General features: G+C 38.3%; 1 protein-coding gene across 14 annotated transcripts in view; it reads left to right on the top strand.

The window, feature by feature from the left end:
• The window catches only part of SMARCA2 (SWI/SNF related BAF chromatin remodeling complex subunit ATPase 2), a 222136-nt gene that overhangs the window by 73450 nt on the left and 130325 nt on the right, over positions 1 to 18361 (top strand). For 13 of the 14 annotated variants that reach the window (XM_045373183.3, XM_074017584.1, XM_045373185.3 and 10 more), the window contains 5 exons: positions 922 to 1177; positions 8280 to 8406; positions 10347 to 10520; positions 11965 to 12138; positions 14473 to 14643. In XM_045373183.3, the coding sequence (XP_045229118.1) occupies positions 922 to 1177; positions 8280 to 8406; positions 10347 to 10520; positions 11965 to 12138; positions 14473 to 14643 (902 nt within the window). Of the gene's footprint in view, positions 1 to 805; positions 1178 to 8279; positions 8407 to 10346; positions 10521 to 11964; positions 12139 to 14472; positions 14644 to 18361 lie in introns of all 14 variants that reach the window. The other variant, XM_065530632.2, reaches the window with a different exon arrangement.

Raw genomic sequence — 18361 nt, 5'->3', positions numbered from 1 at the left:
TATTTTAAATTAACTTATTCAATGCACTTTGACAAGCTTGCAGATTACATAATATTTTATTCTGATAACATGGGATAATGATCCCTTGAATCCTAATATTTGCTAATTTTTATTAGGTGGAATGAGCAGATTTTTTTTTTTTTTTTTTTGGCTAACAATGAATGTTTTAAGAAATGTTTTCTAATATGTAGTAAGAAAAAATTTAAGTTCCCAAAATTCACTGATTAAACCTGAAATATGCTTTATAGGCCTTAAAAGAAAAAGTGTGTGCAGCTTGTAGTTCACATCAGAAGACTGATAAACTCGTTGCTCTGTTTGTAAAGCATAGGTTCTAACAGCAGGGCTATTCCAGACTGGGATAGAGGTCTGTCCTAAAAGGGCTTGAGGTACAATTTGCAAGATGTGATTTTAGGACCATACCGAAATTGCATCTGACTGTTGGGTGACTCCCTTTCTTTTTTGAACTCTGCATGCACCTGTAATTAAAAAAAGAAAGAAAGGAAAAGAAGGAAAGAAAGAAAGAAAAAAAAAGAGAAAGCAAGCAACCCATTGTAGAGTTACATTGAAAGCTGGCGGTAGTTTCCTTAATCAATTGTATTAAGTCGCAGTCATTTTCGGATCATTTGCACCCATGTTCCTTAGTGAATGCCATTTCCCTATGGGGATAGATGCCAGATTCTTTTTTCTTTGTCTTTTTCCTTCTCCGTTTTCTTTTTCCTTTTACCCCATTCCCTGCCTTGCCCTCCTCTCCCTCCCTCCTCCTCTTCCTTCTTGCCCTCTTTTTTTTTTTCTTCTCTTCCCTTAGGTGTTTAAGACACTTAATGGTCCCCAGCACTGGGCCCCGGGGGGCGGCGGGCAGGCCGGGTGTGGCCCGCGGGGCGCCGTCCCGCCCGAGCTGCCCATGTCGCTCTTGTCCCGCAGGCCCGGGGCCGGAGCTGAGCGGCCCGAGCACCCCGCAGAAGCTGCCGGTGCCCGCGCCCAGCGGCCGGCCCTCGCCCGCGCCCCCCGCAGCCGCGCAGCCGCCCGCGGCCGCAGTGCCCGGGCCCTCGGTGCCGCAGCCGGCCCCGGGGCAGCCCTCGCCCATCCTTCAGCTGCAACAGAAGCAGAGCCGTATCAGTCCCATCCAGAAACCGCAAGGCCTGGACCCCGTGGAAATTCTGCAGGAGCGGGAATACAGGTAATGCACCCCACCAGAAAGGGGCTCACCGGCTGTGTGTTCTAGCAAGTGCCACCAAGCCTAGGGGGGTGAGGTGCCTGCCCATTGGTTGGCCAAACTGTGATTTTCACCTATTCAGTCAGAAAACTTATCCACCCCTGTGGCCTGCCAGGTGCCGAGGTAGGCACTGGGGTTTTGAAGATCAAAAGCCGCCGGGGACTTCCTGTAGACCCAAGAAAGTGATCATCTCACACTTCGATTATGGAATACATTGTCATTGTTTATACTTGTGTCGTTGAATAATGACTGAGGTGGTGGGATGTTGAGTGTGTTGTGCTGGCCTGACTTTCATGTTAGTTGTACATTTCTACTCAAGCATACTTTGGTAGCTTTGTATAAACTTTGTTTTAATTCACGTGTGTCTATGGTGTGATCCAGCCTTATGGGTATACCCTGTGCAAGTGTCTCTATACAAGGTCCTTATTTAAATTATTAGTCCAGGAACTTAATTTTTACCTGATTCAGCCCATTTATCAGAATCAGGGGCTGGCAAACCCTTTCTGTAAAGAGCCAGATAGTCAATATTTTATGCATTGTGGGGCCATATGATCTCTGTCACAACTCACCTCTACCTTGTAGTGCGAAAACAGGAAAACAGCCGTGGACAATAGTGGGCTGGCTGCCTTTCAGTAAACTTTACAAAAACAGGCTGGAGGCAGGATTTGGCCTGCAGGCTGTAGTTAGAAGACCCCTGATGTAAGTGGTTAATGTCAACCCAAAAGGGAGTCCAGCAAGTATTAAGTCAAGATAAAATAAAGCTAAGATTGTGGATTCTGGAGTCTGCCAGAAAGCATACAGTGTCATTAGTAACTTCTTACCATGGTCAAGTTATGTCTCTTTTCTGTGACTCAGTTTGCTCCTAGGCTAAAAGAAGGTACCTCTCATAATGTTGGGAAGATAAAATGATACTGAAACATTCAATAAATAATAGCTATTATTATTTCCCAAATACTTCTTAATTTTAAGGAAAATTAGAGTTTAAAAATTATAGAGAATGTTGGTAAACCATGTCTAGGCTCCCTTTTAAAACATTACCTTAATCTTTATTGAAAAGCACATCACTCATTTGTTGTTAGACTAAAATACTAAGTTACCAGCTTTGAGAGGTACTCTGAAAGAAATCAGGATTACTTGCCATTAGATGTGTTTATTTTTTTGGATGAAGAGTGTAACTTTACTCTCATTACTATTAATAATCATCTGTTAAGATATTTTATCTTGCTATTTCCAACATTTCATGTATTCCCAGAGAACTAGATACTCATTGTCAATTGATATTTCAGTGCTGATAGGCAGATTCTGCTGGGTGAATAATTGCAGTGTGTTATAAAGTCAAATGCTAGCATATTCCTCTGTTCATGTGCAGTAGACTAATGTGCAGTACATTCTGTATGTTGCTGTTGAATTTTTAAAAAACTAAAAGTATTGGAAAAAATCAGTAATAGAATGGAGAAATACAATGTGGATGCTCTAAAATTCTGACTTCCTAAGAGCTAATATTTTTTTTCCTACCCTAGTAAAGGAAAAAGCTCTGTACAAGCTCCCTAGTTAAAACATTTTTTTCCCATTTGAATTACCAGTACCTTTGTTAAACTATGTGAACTACCCTTAGAAGAGAGATGCTTTCTATAGCTAGAAATTTTTACATATGTCTAGACTTTTTGCCTTTTTCAGCCTGGTATGTGTGTGTGCACAAGTGTATTTTAACTTTTTATTTTGCTAGCTCCTAAATGTTCTTGATCATTTTTTCTGGAATTTTCATTGCAGGACTTTCTTGTAATAAGTTTATTTTAGAAACTTTTTTTGGAGATTACCTTAATGAATGGTCTTCCAAAGTACACAGTATTAAGTAGTACTATTTCCAATGTATAAAAAGATTTTGTTCTGCACTCCTATGTCAATAAAAAATGCTGTCAGTATCTTTTAACTTATGTGCATTGCAAAATGTGGAGAATGGCTATTTTTCATAGTATTATTATTGCTTTATAAATGCCTACTCCTTTGTAAAGCCTTGTGGCTTTTGAAATGACTGATCTGGACAACCCTGAATCTGGAAAGGTTGTGGGTCCTTTGGCCTGAATTTTCCCATGGCCACCTGGAGAAGAAGCATCGTTTTGTACTGACAACATTATGGGGCATGTTTTGTATTCTTTGGTTACAGAGCAGTAACTGTCTTCTGCCTATATGAAGATAAGTTGTTCAACTGCAGAGATTACATTTATCCCTTAAAAGGGCTAAATTAGGTCCCTTAGGCACTTGCAAAGGACAACAAATAAACTATTTTTTTTTCTTCTTTTGACCCTTTGTGATAGAATGGCTTACCAGCCTTTAGCATTGATAACTGTTAGGATCCAGTGCATCTTTATCATCTGATCAAAGATTAGAGAAAGCTCTAAAAAACCTCTTTTACAATTTGATAAACTTAGTTTGAGCAAAAATCATGTGTCAAATTCTTGAACAGATGTTAATTTCTTTGGGTCTTGTAATATCATTTACCTTGTCTATGAAATTTGATAGGAAATTTTCAGAATCTTAAATTTTTTTAACATTTAAGTCAGTTGGCTGCTTTTCCTTGTTCATCATAAAAGCAGAACGTTGACAAATTGACCTTCCTTTTCATTCATAGCATAAATAGATGTCTGCCTATGAGCACTTTGCTGCAGCTTTGTACGAACTCTCTAGTTGAAACATTTTTCCCGCTTAAATTGGATCCTTTCTTTTTGACCATCTTTCTCTTGTAATGGAACTTTATTACTTCCATAGTAAGTGTCAGAGAGATATTTCCCTGGACTGCTTTTTTCTCTTTTTTTCTTTTTGGCACACTTTTGTTGGCTTCTCATTGTGCCTAACTTCGCTTTCTTCTATTTAGAATTAGATGTCTGGTCAAAAGTACCTCAGGAATCATCACATTGGCATGTAAACTAATTCCGCAGATGTTTGCATGGAAGATGTATTTCACACTTGAAGGAGTTTATTTGGGAAGAACATCTCTGAATTACATCAGCCCTCTTCGGAATAAAGTCAGCATTTAGTATGAGAAGAGCGGTATATCCTGCTTGTGTCAGGAAGCAGACATAGGCTGCTTACCTGTGATTTTTTTTTTTTTTTGTCCTGCCCTTGTCGCCATTGCAATCCTGAAAATTCCTTCTCAAAAATTATGAATAGCTGCTTTACTTGCAGAGTTACAAAAAGTCACACACACTCTCTTTTTAAAGTGTCACTCAGTTCCTTGAAGGAACAAAATGTACCAGTGTCATTTTCTGTTCAAATAACTCTCCTACAGGAATCATAAACTTCCCCTCTGGACCTGAACAAATATCTGTTGCCTTTAATGGAACTCTTTTTCTTGCCAGAACAGTAACCCCTCTTGATTTACTGTTCAATCTGTATGAAAAACCTGTGTGACCTAATTCTGCATCAATTTTCTGTACTCGTGAGGACACTAAATGAGTCTCCTGCAGTTATGCAGTATTACATCTTGTTGTTGTTTCGGGAAGTTTAGAATCCTGAATCTCTTTATCGGACTACCTGCTGAATCTCACTGATGGGGAGATGAAATTGTCTGGAGAGGAGCATTATTTAAAATGAAGATTTCTATTAACAACAACAACAACAACAAAGATACAATCTTCTGTGTTAAAGAAGCCCCTCCTATACCTTTGCTACTCACCCCCCCCATGTGCTGAATCAAATGCATATAATTTTACTATGGAATCTCCCTTTCCTCTTCTCCTAGAGTTTGCACTTTGTACTTCTTGCCTCCTCTCCATGGAAGAGGGATTCTTTTGTGCCAGGGAATCAGATTCACTGACAAATACTAGGCTCCTTGGAGAAGTAGTCATTTCAGGGAGAAGTGCAGCCCCCTTGCTCCTACCCTGTCTCTCCAGTGCCTTAGTCACACAGTGCCCCATCTACCCCGGGTTCCCACTCCCCACCTCCTCATTTTCCCTACACTTCCCTACTTTCCACCGTCCAGTTCAGTGTGATGTAATCTCTACCCTATCAACCCAGTTGTCCTACGATTATTTATTTAGTCCTAGTTCCATGGTTGTTTGGAAGATTAAGTAGGAATTCCTCTAATTTAGCATCTGACCCACTTTGTCAAAGAGAGTAAATCAGAATACCAAGGGATAGTTTGAGTTCTAGGATGTTCAAATAAGAAAGATCTGCAAGGAATCTAGAACCAAGGAACTGGAATAACCAAATCATTGGCCATGATCTCACGCCACTATAATATTTAACTTTCCTTTGGTATGACCTTAACCTGTAAAAGCAAAGTTGTCTCAGTTTTATTTTTTCCCTTTAAATTCTATATTTCAAAAAAATCAGTAGCGGATTTTTTTCTTTACATCTTAATTGTTAAGATGCAACATCATCCAGATATTTGGGGGCCATGTAGATGTTTTAGAAAATGAGTAAATGAAGTAGATATCTGTTTCATATAGTGAAAAGTAATAATCTCATGCGTATCACTAGTAAAAGGAATGTGGAAGAAAGTTGGTAGAATTTGAACAATTTTGCCAAAAGAGTAAAATGATGAATTTATTATTGTGCATGAAATATAAAACTTTCAGTCTTTTGAATGATTAAACCATTTTAAAATGCTGTTGTTTGTGTTGGTATGCACAGTTAAAACAACAGCATGGGCCAGGCATGGTGGCTCACGCCTGTAATCCCAGCACTTTGGGAGGCTGATGCCTGCGGATCACCTGAGGTGAGGAATTGGAGACCAGCCTGGCCAACATGGCGAAACCCCATCTCTACTAAAAATACAAAAAGTAGCCAGGCATGGTGGCACGTGCCTGTAGCCCCAGCTACATGGGAGGCTGAGGCAGGAGAATTGCTTGAACCCAGGAGGCGGAGATTGCAGTGAGCCGAGCTAGTGCCACTGCACTCCAGCCTGGCCGACAGAGTGAGACTCCCTCTCAAACAAACAAATAAACAAAAAATAACAATAGCATGGTAGCAGTGATAATATTAACACATTATGATGACAAATCATTTAATAAATTAGAATGAATAACATGTATCTAGCAAATAAAATAAGAATCAGTCGTAGATATTATTTTTAGTGAAGTCCCTGAAAAATAGTTTTCCTTACCACCATTTTAAAATTTTTAAAAATGATGACATTTTATTTCCCTTCCAAACTAAGCAACTGTAGGTTTTTACAAAAAATCACTCATTTTGATATTTGGCTATATGAAGTATTAGATCTCCTACAGCATTTAGGTCCAGGAGGTTTTACTTTTTCATGTTAATGAAAATGATGCCTGTCATCATCAGCATCTTGGCAAGGAAGACAAATGGCCTGGTTGCCTTAGGACAGAACTAGAAGTTAGAAAGAAAAAAAGTCTGTCCTCTCAGCTCTGTAGTCTGGCAACACCATCATGTTTGGAAAACACTGTAATATTCATTTTTTAAGATAATTTCGACTTTTATTTGAGATTCAGGGGATGCATGAATAGGTTTCTTAACATGGGTGTATTGCATAATGCTGAGGTTTGGGGTGCAATGGATCCCATCATTCAGCTAATGAGCATAGTACCTAAAAGTTTTTCAACCCTTGCTGCCCTCCCTCCCTCCCCCGTTTAGTAGTCGCCAGTGTGTATTGTTGCCATCTTTATGTCCATGAATACCCAATGTTTAGCTGCCACTTAAAAGTGAGAACATGCGGTATTTGGTTTTCTGTTCCTGCATTAATTTGCTTAGGATAATGGCCTCCAGCTGCATCCATGTTGCTGCAAAGGACATGATTTGGTTGTTTTTTTTTTTTTAATGGCTGTGCATAATTTTAAACAGAATTCTTAATTTTCAACTTTTATAGTTGAGGTCCAGGAAGGTTCTCAGAAAGTATATTTTAATTATCTACCGTTTCATTGCAGTGGTTTTGGTATCAGGCAAATTGAGGTTCCAGTCTTGGCCCCCTTCTTTACTAGCTCTGTGGTATCTCCAGGTGTCTTCAGTTTTCCTCATCAGTAACATGGGACCATTATAACATTTACCTTATAGAGAGAGGCGTGTCTGTGTGTGTAAGAGAGAGACAATTAAATAAAATTATGCATTAAAGGCACTTAGTTCTGTTAATATTAACCTAGTTTAACTTATTACTCATTTTATCATTATTCTTTCTTTGTTGAAATCTAGTTCAGTACAGTTTGCCTCAAATTTAGGGGATGTAGTTCTAAAAACAGGCTTAAATGGCATATAATTATTTGTCAGAATAGGATTCAGGTGAACTCTAAAACCAGCAGTTTATATATCTAACAGTAATAGTATCCCAAGTGAATGGCTAAAGTGAGAGGTCTTTTATTTTCTACTCTGCCTTTATTATGCGGAAGTACATGCAGTTATATTTTTGATGGTGTGTAAAACGAGAATCCTCAACATCCTTTTCTAGAAACTCTTGGTTTTTGAGTACTATTTACTGCTGGCCCTGATTTTTTAAAAACAGCCTCATTTGTATTTTCTTTTCTCAAGCAAGCTCTGCTCACGGAGGAAGTGGCTGTGGCTGGCAGAGCGCTTTCTGAATGTTTAGGGTTGGCTGATTTCTGTGGCATCAGCACCTAAAACCGTTCTTGCTCTCTCCGCTTTAATGGCTGTTCGTCATCGGCATCTTGGCAAAGAAGACAAATGGTCCGGTTGCCTTAGGACAGAACTAGAAGTTAGAAAAAAGTGTGTCCTCTCAGCTCTGCATTCTGTCTGGCTGGGAGTTAGGAAGCGAGTCAATTGTTTCTGTCTCTCATTTCTCTCTCTGCTAAGAGCGAGCAAGGACATTTGACTTCCCCACTAGATACAGGGTGAACCCTCTTTCCCTGGTGTTAGATAGGGGTTATGGAGGAAGCCACATTGTTAAGTTAACATATACCTGTCTGCATTAATACAAAGGTAGCTTTTCTCTGCTTAACATCAAAAATTCTAGTTGGGTGTCAGAAATCAACTATCAGTATCTGGAATATGTTTTGCCCTGAACTTAAACCTGATGTCATTGTTTATCATGTAACATTAAATTGTAATGTGTTTTTCCACTGCCCCCTTTTCCCCGTTTTATTGTTTCCTTCAGACTTCAGGCCCGCATAGCTCATAGGATACAAGAACTGGAAAATCTGCCTGGCTCTTTGCCACCAGATTTACGAACCAAAGCAACCGTGGAACTAAAAGCACTTCGGTTACTCAATTTCCAGCGTCAGGTAATACCTTTTCCCCAGTGAATCTGAGATGTAGGAAATAAATGTAATTGTTCCTAAAGTGTTATCTGTGTTGCCTTTAGTCTATTCGATATTGTTATAAAGATATAAAGAGAGAAACATAGTAAAATAGTGAATCTTTTAGACCAACAGCTTACAACTAAAAATAATGAAGATGAACTGCTTATTATTCTGGTTTTCTCTTCTGTATATGGGAAAGAGTTTTTCCTCCTGTACTATGGTTTACAAAGTCAAGAGTTATGGCATTTTGTTACCATGGATGAAAAACCTTGGGAACAAGTGGGGTAGCTCATGTTTGCCTTTATGACTCCAAGGAAAAACCAGAAGGTAGTAGAGTGGAGCTTCTTCGTAAGCACAGATGTTAAGTGCTAGCCACGACTGTGAAAAGAATTTTAACAAATATGATAGCCACTCTACTGAATTAGTTCATCATTTATAGAAATACATAAAACAGTGTCTTACAGCTTATTTATTCACCAATATCTGAGTTTGGAGTGTTTAATCACATCAGGCTCATACAGTGACTAATCTGTAAATTATCTTGTCATTACACTAGTTATTAAAAGCCAGTATAATGACCTATTTTCTGATTTCTAAATTAGTAAGAGACTAGTGGAATGAATTAGAGCTACTTTTCACTTTGGTGAGTTTTGCCTTGTGGACTCAGAATGTTCAAGTTTGCTAGTCCACAGATTGCCTCACTAAGCCAAAGGGGAGAAGGAGCCTTTCATTGTTAGTCAGATGGGTTTGTTTTGTTAAAGCCTGGAACATGCAAAATGAATGATTAATGAGTAAAAGTAGTTTGGAAGTATTGACTTGGTCTGTTGGAGGATGCGAGTAAAATCACAGGCCACTCCTCTTGCTATTGTAGGAATTTGGGTGTATATTTGCCTTACTGGCTATAATATCACAGATGGACATTAGTGGTGAGTAGGTGCTACTTGGCCCTTGGTTTGTGAGAGTAGATTTCAGCTTAAATTTTAAAAAGAAGAGGGAAAATTCTCTGAGTTCTGTTTACTTCTTTCTTATTGGTGACCTCACAAGATGAATTAATAAAGTGCTGGATAAAATCTCACTAAATGAATATTAACCAAGTATGTTTTCAGGAATAAGTTTATGTTCAAATTAGCATTGCTGTGCTGGATTCTTATTGGTTTCTGATTTTTGTTTGATATTATTTTAAAAATCTGTTATTTATGAAGCTTCCCAATTAAATTAACTGTAACTAATGATGATTTCAGATTCAGTGGAATGATTATTTAATGTGTATTCTCCAGTCCCTACCCCCTACCACCACATAGCATGCAATACAGATAAAAGTATTACATTTGTGATGATCTAAAATAAGTTCATGATATAATACAAAATGTAGCTCTCTTGGAAAGAATATTATTATTGGAGTGGGAAGAAGCCAAAACTCTTATTTCCCATCCTTTGTATGAGACTATGAATTAACGTTGGTGGAGTACCTGCTGCTACCATACGTGAAAGTAATTCTTTTATTCTTTTTTTGGAGCATCATTAAAATTAATCTTTAAACACAAAGAGAATGTTAACATGACATTTAAAACAAAGTGAAAAATTTAAAAAGCTTATTAGCTAATTAGTATCATTAGAATAATTAGATAAAATGAAGTTATTTAAAAGGCAAGACAACATCTTTTCTTTCTTTTACTGTTACAGTACTATAATTGCTTTTGATTTGAATTATTTGGGGGAAAAAATCTTGTACCATCCTTGAAAATATTGCATACATTTGGCGTGATTTCAGTTCCTTCATTTAATACAAACCAAAGATGATTGAGAAGCTTGTAGAGATTCCCTGCCCCACTCTGTTCCATTAAGTGCAACCTAGAGAAGGCCAGGGTTCGGAAACCTAGCTTCTGTTTGGGAAGGCTCTCTAACTGCTCTCCTCTTGACAGCTGAGACAGGAGGTGGTGGCCTGCATGCGCAGGGACACAACCCTGGAGACGGCTCTCAACTCCAAAGCATACAAACGGAGCAAGCGCCAGACTCTGAGAGAAGCTCGCATGACTGAGAAGCTGGAGAAGCAGCAGAAGATTGAGCAGGAGAGGAAACGCCGTCAGAAACACCAGGTTCTTAGACCCTGGGCTTTGCTCACCCTCACTTAGACAGAGCTGTCCAATGAAGTCATTGAATGGGGTCAGAATGACTGAAAAATGGACCCTTGTAGGTGGTAGGGACATCTCAGAACAGAACGGTTCCTTGACATTTACATAATCCAGCCACATCATTTTATAGGCAAGGACGCTTAGGCCAGGACATATAAATGACCTGCTCAAGGTCGCTCAGCAGCAGAATGAGGTTTATTACTGTCTTAGTCTGTTTGGGCTGCTATAAAAAAAAATAGCATAAACTGGATGGTTGATGAGCAACAGAAATTTATTTTTCACCGTTCTGGAGACTGGAAGCCCAAGATCAGGGTACTAGCATGGCCGGGGTCTGGTGAGGGTCTTCTGCTGGGTTGCAGACTGCTAACTTCTTGTTTTCTTATGTAGTGGAAGCAGACCAAGAAAGTTCTCTGGGGTTCCTTTATAAGGGGACTAATCCCATTCATAAGGGCTCCACCCTCATGACCATATCACCTCCCAAAGGCCCCACCTCCTAATACCATTACATTGGGAGTTAGTATTTCAATATATACATTTTGGGAGGACACAAACATTCAGTCCATAACAGGTGTCATATTCATAATCCCATGGAAGGTTTTTGAATGGGTGGGCATAGGTGGGTTTCCTAGTGCAAAATTCTGGGAGCAGGAACTTGGAAAAGGAAAGTAGAGAGCAAAAAGTTATTTTCATAACAAATATAATAGTATCCTGGCCTCTTTGAAGGGACTAGTTGAATATTTCACAGAGGCAAATATTTAAAAACATTCCTTTCTGGGGGTTTGGAAATATTTTGATGTAGGATTTGATTTCCTGTCATAGTCCTATAAATTGTATTTGTTTTCCTGTGCTTAATTTAGTGCTTAGCTTAGTTTCCTTTTGAAAAAAATGTGGGATTTTAGTGTAAATAGAGATATATTTAAAAAGTGGATACAAATTCTGCATGGCAATTTTAACTTTGTATCAGCTTACTTTGGGTCATAATCTAGGGTAGTTAAATTAGAGCAGAAACACATTACTTTTATGACATACTTTTTGCTGGAACTGCCCATGTTCCTCAGGTTTATTTTGGAGTGAATGAGTGGTTTGCTGCACATTTTATCATTGCCATTTTGTAGGTCTCTTTCAGTCTTTGATCTTTCCCTTCTCATGTGGCCACACCCTCAAGGCTGAGGAGGCTTCTCTTGCAAAAGCTTGCAACAAAAGGAACCTAAAGAGGCCATCTTTCCCACCAGGCCCATGGCCCACACGTCAACTGCAGAGACATACTAGGGCACCTATCCCCAAACAGATTCTAGTCTTCCCAAGCTGTTAAACACACACTAAGAGTTTTCTTGGACACATTGATAGCTCAGAGGACATTGGGCAATGGATTTTAAGTATCCTTTTCTTCCCGTTTTGGATCCTCTAGGAATACTTGAACAGTATTTTGCAACATGCAAAAGATTTTAAGGAATATCATCGGTCTGTGGCCGGAAAGATCCAGAAGCTCTCCAAAGCAGTGGCAACTTGGCATGCCAACACTGAAAGAGAGCAGAAGAAGGAGACAGAGCGGATTGAAAAGGAGAGAATGCGGCGACTGATGGTAAGGAACTCCCTGCAGGAGCCCGGGAAACCACTCAACCCACATCCGTCTGCAATGAGACCATTAAATATGGTGGTAGTAGAAGGAAAAAGTGAAAACTGCTTATCAAAAATTTTAATAAATTTATTTGAACCTTAGGGAGATGAAGTAAAAACTTTTTCTCTTTCCTGGACAGCATATGCCAAAAATCTAGGGGGATGACTGATGAGTATAGTATTTCTGTGTCCTGGGGTGGGTGGCATTGCAGTACAGATTACAGCTTCTCTCATAAAAGCAGGTACTATATTTTGCCTGAGTTTGATAACCAAATCTGGATGGATGGCAAATGCAGTTCTTTAAAAAATATGGCCTCTTTGAGATGAATGACCATGTTTTTTGGAATGAATAACACATTAAGTCGTGTCTTCAAATCTAAGAAGGTCTGTATTTTGAAGCCTCTGGTGCTTATCTTTCTTTTTTAATGGGAGAAAGTATTCTGTAACAGTGTAATAAGTGATTTTTAAGTTGATTTTGAAATGTTGCCTTTTTTGTGATAGCCATGTTATGGTCAAAGGCTATTCATGGATCATTACATTTGCACTATTATTTTTTAATGGGTATATAAATATAAGCACGGAAGAGATAGGTTTATATCATTGGCCTGAGTATTTGTTTTTATTGACCATTTATTTTTGGAATTGGACCTCAGAGCACACTGTGGATTTTAGAAAAACGTGTGTTGATGTTATAATTATAGGAGACCTGCAGGTTCTATCTAGGACATAATGCCTGCGTAGATGAAGATAAGGTCATTAGTCTTAGCCCATAATTATGTTCCTGAAAAATTCTAAGTGACACTGTCTTCCTTGCTGGTATTGCAGTTTGCATTTTTTTCATTTTTTGAATTCCAGAGAGTAAACACCATGTTTTAAAAGCCTCTGTGTCCAGGTACTACCACATCTTACTACCCTATCCTGCCTCCCTCTCCATGCTGGGGAGAGAGGGGACTGTCCAAGAGGTTTCTGACTAGACCATTTTTATAGTAATTTGATCACTAAGCAGTCAAATTTGTCTGACTCAACTGAAGTGAAACTATATTAGAACTTCAGTAACAGATTGGTTTGACACTAATGATTAGGCATTTGCAAATCATTAATTTTTGCAATTAAATGATGGAATATACAGATAATAGAGAAACTGAAGTTTTTTATCACTCTTTCTTCAAGTGAGTTCAACCATAACCAAAAGCAATTAGAGTTATAATAGCATTTGAGGCTCTTGCTCATCCACAGGGCAGACGGCAGCTAGACTGAGCGATGAAGCTGCTGTCACTCAGGCAGATGCTAGAGTGACACCCCTGGACAGAAGATCCCAAGTTTTTGTTTTTGTTTTTGCAATGGGGTTGCCGCTTAAAGATTTTGCAGCTTGTTCCTTTTATCGTGGCATTACATGATAAAAATAATTTGGAGTGTCCTTTTATTGGGATACACAAAGACATTTCTCTCAGAATGGCTCAGAGTACATCAGAATTTTATTCCGTTTAACCTCATCATGTTGCTTAATGGGAGGTGGAAGTGGAAATTACTGTATCTGTTTTATTGCTCAGCAGTACCAGACTTCAGGTGCTAAGTGACTTGTCTCCAGTCACCTGGGCCCATTACTCAGTGCAGATCTGTGGGGGAAAAAAAAAAATCCCCCAAATTTGATCTTTCCTATCAACCACAAAGTTTGTAAGGCCAAAAAGAAAGACTTTTTAAAATACAAGACATTATTTGTTAAAAGCCCATTTGATTCATTGCCTTTAGTAGTACTTATTGAAATATTTATGAATGAAAGGATATTATGTCTGGAATTTGCTTCAAGACAATTCAGTTTGGGTTTAGGGGAAGAGTAGCAATGAAACAGGAATCACCACAAGTTACTTTTTGTTGTTTGGAGTTGGTTATAGGAGAAATTATACTATTCTCTCTGCTTTTGATTATATTTGAAAATTTCTGAAATGTAGAGTTAAAGATAAACTTTAGATCATGAGTCATCAAATTCTAAAATCGTTTTGTACAGTTAAAGCAACACAGAAAACAAAGAGCTGGCTCAGAGTGCTTAATCACACCACACGAACAGCGTGGCTTTGTGCCGGACTTTGCTGTAAACTCCAGTGTCCTGGGATGTAGGCGTCACACTTCTGTGTGTTTGCCCTGCTTCAAACTCTGTGCAATGGCTTGAACAGCCCAACTCATCCAGTTTGCTACACTCCTACCAGTCAAAGTGCAGACAGTCAAGGGGAGGACAGAGTGGAGAGTGGAGTTGTCTGCATGCTTATTTTATGCTCTCATCGTACTCTTCTTTCCTTAATAGGCTGAAGATGAGGAAGGCTATAGAAAACTGATTGATCAAAAGAAAGACAGGCGTTTAGCTTACCTTTTGCAGCAGACTGATGAGTATGTAGCCAATCTGACCAACCTGGTTTGGGAGCACAAGCAAGCCCAAGCAGCCAAAGAGAAGAAGAAGAGAAGGAGGAGGAAGAAGGTGCGTATCCTAGTGGTGGCAACTGAGTCCAGGGTGTATGGGCAGGGATAAGTTTAAGGCGAGTATTGCTCTTTAAGTACTACTTCTTAAACTGGTGAAAGTTTAGATGATTGAATTGTGAAAATTGCGTAAATGGGTATGGCATGAAAGTGTTGATTAGGTATACTAGACAACTATTGGAGGTAAGGGCGTAATAATAGGATGTACTAAACTAAAACAGTGTTCATAAATCATTGTTTAATAGATTTTAAATTAAGTACATACAGTTAATTGGGAAAGGAAAAACAGATACAAATAAGTGTTTGCTTAAGTTTAATGCTAGTATGACAGGGGATTACTCAATTACGAAAGAAATTTAAGAAGAAAATGCAGTGTACAGGTTGGAAGAAGCCAGAGGAAGACATAGGCGATAGTTACTTGGACAGATGGCAGTGCCAAAGTTCTTCATTCAGTTCTGTCCCTGTGTCGCAGTGAGGTGAGTGTGCACATTGGGGTTTTAGGTAATCACATAAAAAAAGAGTCGCTATGTGAAATATTTCCTAATTATCATGAGAAATGAAGGGTAAGATTTAGAATATCTACAGATATTGTATCTCAATTCAAGAGTAACCTGCTGAGGACAGGACTGTGAATATGATCCTCTTTGAAGCCTAAATCGTCCAGTCATCTAGTTCTTGGTTGATACTGTGTTTTCATGATAAATTCTGTTTAGGCCAGGTACAAACATCAACAGGAAGTCACAATTGTAAAGGTTGAGGATTGGTAGCATTTCATCATTCATTCTGTACACTGAATAACTGAACAAATTGCTTTTCAAAAAATAATTAATTTCATGGCCCCTGAATCCTCATACCTGAGGAAAAATTATGTTTCATAATTAAGGAGGAGGAATAAGTGATCAAGAAGGTGCCTTCTTGCACTGATTTCTTTAGTATAAGATAGCTTACCTCATTGTGAAGATGAACGAGAGATGACTCAGGGCTTGTGTTTAGACATTTTGTTGGTGAGGAATACCTCATTTTCTTGTCAATGTAGCATTATAGACTGTGCAAAACTCCAGCTCCAATTCCTACCTTAAAAAGATGTTTTCAGAATTAGTGAGGAACATATAGGTAAGGGGGAGGGAAGGATGATGGGGAAAGAAATCATATAAATATAGTTATTACCACTGAACTGTAGATTGAAGAATGATAAAGATGGTAAATTTTTTATGTCTATTTGACTTCCATAAAAAATGTTTAAAAATTAAAAAGAAATTACTGACATATTGATAGCAGAGAAAGATGGAATTCTGGAATATTCTGGAAGTGGATCCCATTAAATGGCAGTTTTTAGTTTTTCCTGATTCAGCCGTGTGTTCTGCAGAGGTTATCACTGTTAGTGTTTCTAGTATTAAAATTTGTGTTTTACATTTCTTTATGATTAAAAGCTAATGACCCAGATTTGACATTATGGCTTACAATTAATATATTTCTGCCATGGTGTTAGATAGCTGCATCATCATAGGCAGAGAAAGATACACAATTGAGTGTTGATGATTATGCCTATATTTGTGTGTCCATCTGTACAGAACAGGGACCTGTCACAATTATTTTTCAGGTGTTACTCTGCATGATCTGTAAGTTGGCACGCCCCTTTCAAACCCTTGCCTTCAATTTGGTAATAGCACTTATTCTTTGTGTCTTACGCTTTCACTCAACATATGCTAACTGAACACTTACTATGAGCTAGGTCATGTGCTAGAATGCTGGGAGAAAGGGGGTACAATGATGAGGAAAACATCCTGCCTTCTCTCACAATTTAATCAGAGAGAGAAAAAGAGAGGCTAGACAGATACTAATCAGAGAGAGAAAGAGAGGCTAGACAGATATTAATCCAACATGCACCCAAATATACAATTACAAGCTGGGATGAATGTTGTGGAGGGAAACTGTTTCCAGTTGGAAGTGGGGCCTGATTTCTTGGCAAATGAGTAATAGATGTCAAAGCAACTATTGTCTACCTTACAGATATCTTTGAGTATCTCCCATTGATTATCTCACATGATCAATGTGCAGAATTTTTACTTTATGGTCAGCCATCTGCCTTTCCTTGCATGCTCTTGGGTGCCTAGCATTTGAGCACTCCCTGCCCTCAGCAGGGCTAAGTTGGAGGGGCTCTGTTTCCTTCCAGGGTATCTTACTGGGAGAAGTGGGACAAAGAAAGGGGGGAAAGAAAAGAAAAGAAACTGAGGCCCTTAGCCCTTCCTGGTACCTGTCTCTTTTGTGGGGCTTTAAGACTTCATTCAGAGTGAATTATCCAGTTCCAGATGCACCTTTATTCAAGTGCAAAGGAAGGGGATACTTTGAAAAGCTGATTTGACGTTTTGGATTATCTGTAGTTCTTCTTCCCTCCATTAGAGTGAATGATTGGGAGTTGCTTATTCTAGCTTCTCTGTGGTGGAGGAAAACTTCTATGTCCATGAGCATAAAAATCTCTGCTATCCTTTTTAGCACTTTTCTATGGTATTAAATATTATGCTGTACCTATCAATATTTTTTAAATTAACAAATACTTCCATAAACCTTTGTTTTGAGAAAAGGTACTTTACTCAGTGAGCTAATAGCTAATAGCACTAAGTTTGAAGGACAACTAAGCTACAGATAACTCTAAGAAATGTGCTATTAAACATGAATATGGTTGACTTTTTCACTTAATTTAATCTGAAAAGGATTACCTTTTATTTTCAGCATTAAACTAGTGTACAATTTTTTTTTTTTTAATTTCGTAGAAGAACAGAGGCCTCAGTCTTTCTTTGGAAGTTTATTGTGTTTACTTGTTGCTCGTGAATAATAGGGTAGGTTTCCTTTAACCCGTTATGACCTTGTTTAATTTTCTCATCATTACAGACATTTTTTGAAGTACACATTTATACATCATTTTGAAACTTCTCATTCTCAGCCTGGTCTTCCATTAAAGCCCTTGAAATGGAAGAAAAAGAAGTGAACTACATGTATCTCCTTAAGTGTCAGAGGAGGAATAATTTTTAAAGTATTGAAAACCTAGTTATATGAAACTAATTTCTTTGGTGTTCAGGATGAATGTGCTATAATGTGCGTTTTGCATGACCTTGAGGTTTCCTACAGGGTACAAAAGAGAATGGGGCTAGATAAAGGCACCAGGACATGTAAAACTAGGCGTGAACATGGCTAAATTAGTGAATTGAGTCGTGTTAGCAGGTAATCTTTTAAAATCAAAACTACATAAGAAAATATATATACTAATTTGCTGTTATTCTCTTGTAGGCTGTTTCATTAAAAGCTCTATTACCATAGTGCTTCCGTCCCATGATCTGTAAGAAGGCAACAGGAACATTATCTACCCCATAGATATGTAGTGAGGATTACACGGGAAAGTTTATCTAAAGCATGTAGAATATACCCTAACATATAGTAAGTGCTCAGTAAACATTATTTCATCAAGCAATTCTATGATACGAAAGTGGAATCATAATTATAATGTGGTTATGTTTTTCTGAAAATAAATCTTTTTTTAAACCTTTACTCCATATTCTTTGTGGTGTTGAATCAGTAATAATTGGTCACCACTTCTTGTCTAGTTGGAAATCAGTTGAATATTAGTGTGTAGGTTATCTTTGAGGACAATGGCAGATTCTTTAAATATTGAGGCATGCAGAAGAGAAATGAGGATTTATCACAGATGATAACTTCTGCCTACC

Source organism: Macaca fascicularis, chromosome 15 (genome assembly GCF_037993035.2).
Source record: "Macaca fascicularis isolate 582-1 chromosome 15, T2T-MFA8v1.1".
Classification (NCBI taxonomy): domain Eukaryota; kingdom Metazoa; phylum Chordata; class Mammalia; order Primates; family Cercopithecidae; genus Macaca; species Macaca fascicularis.
This window is presented reverse-complemented; position numbering and strand designations above follow the sequence as displayed.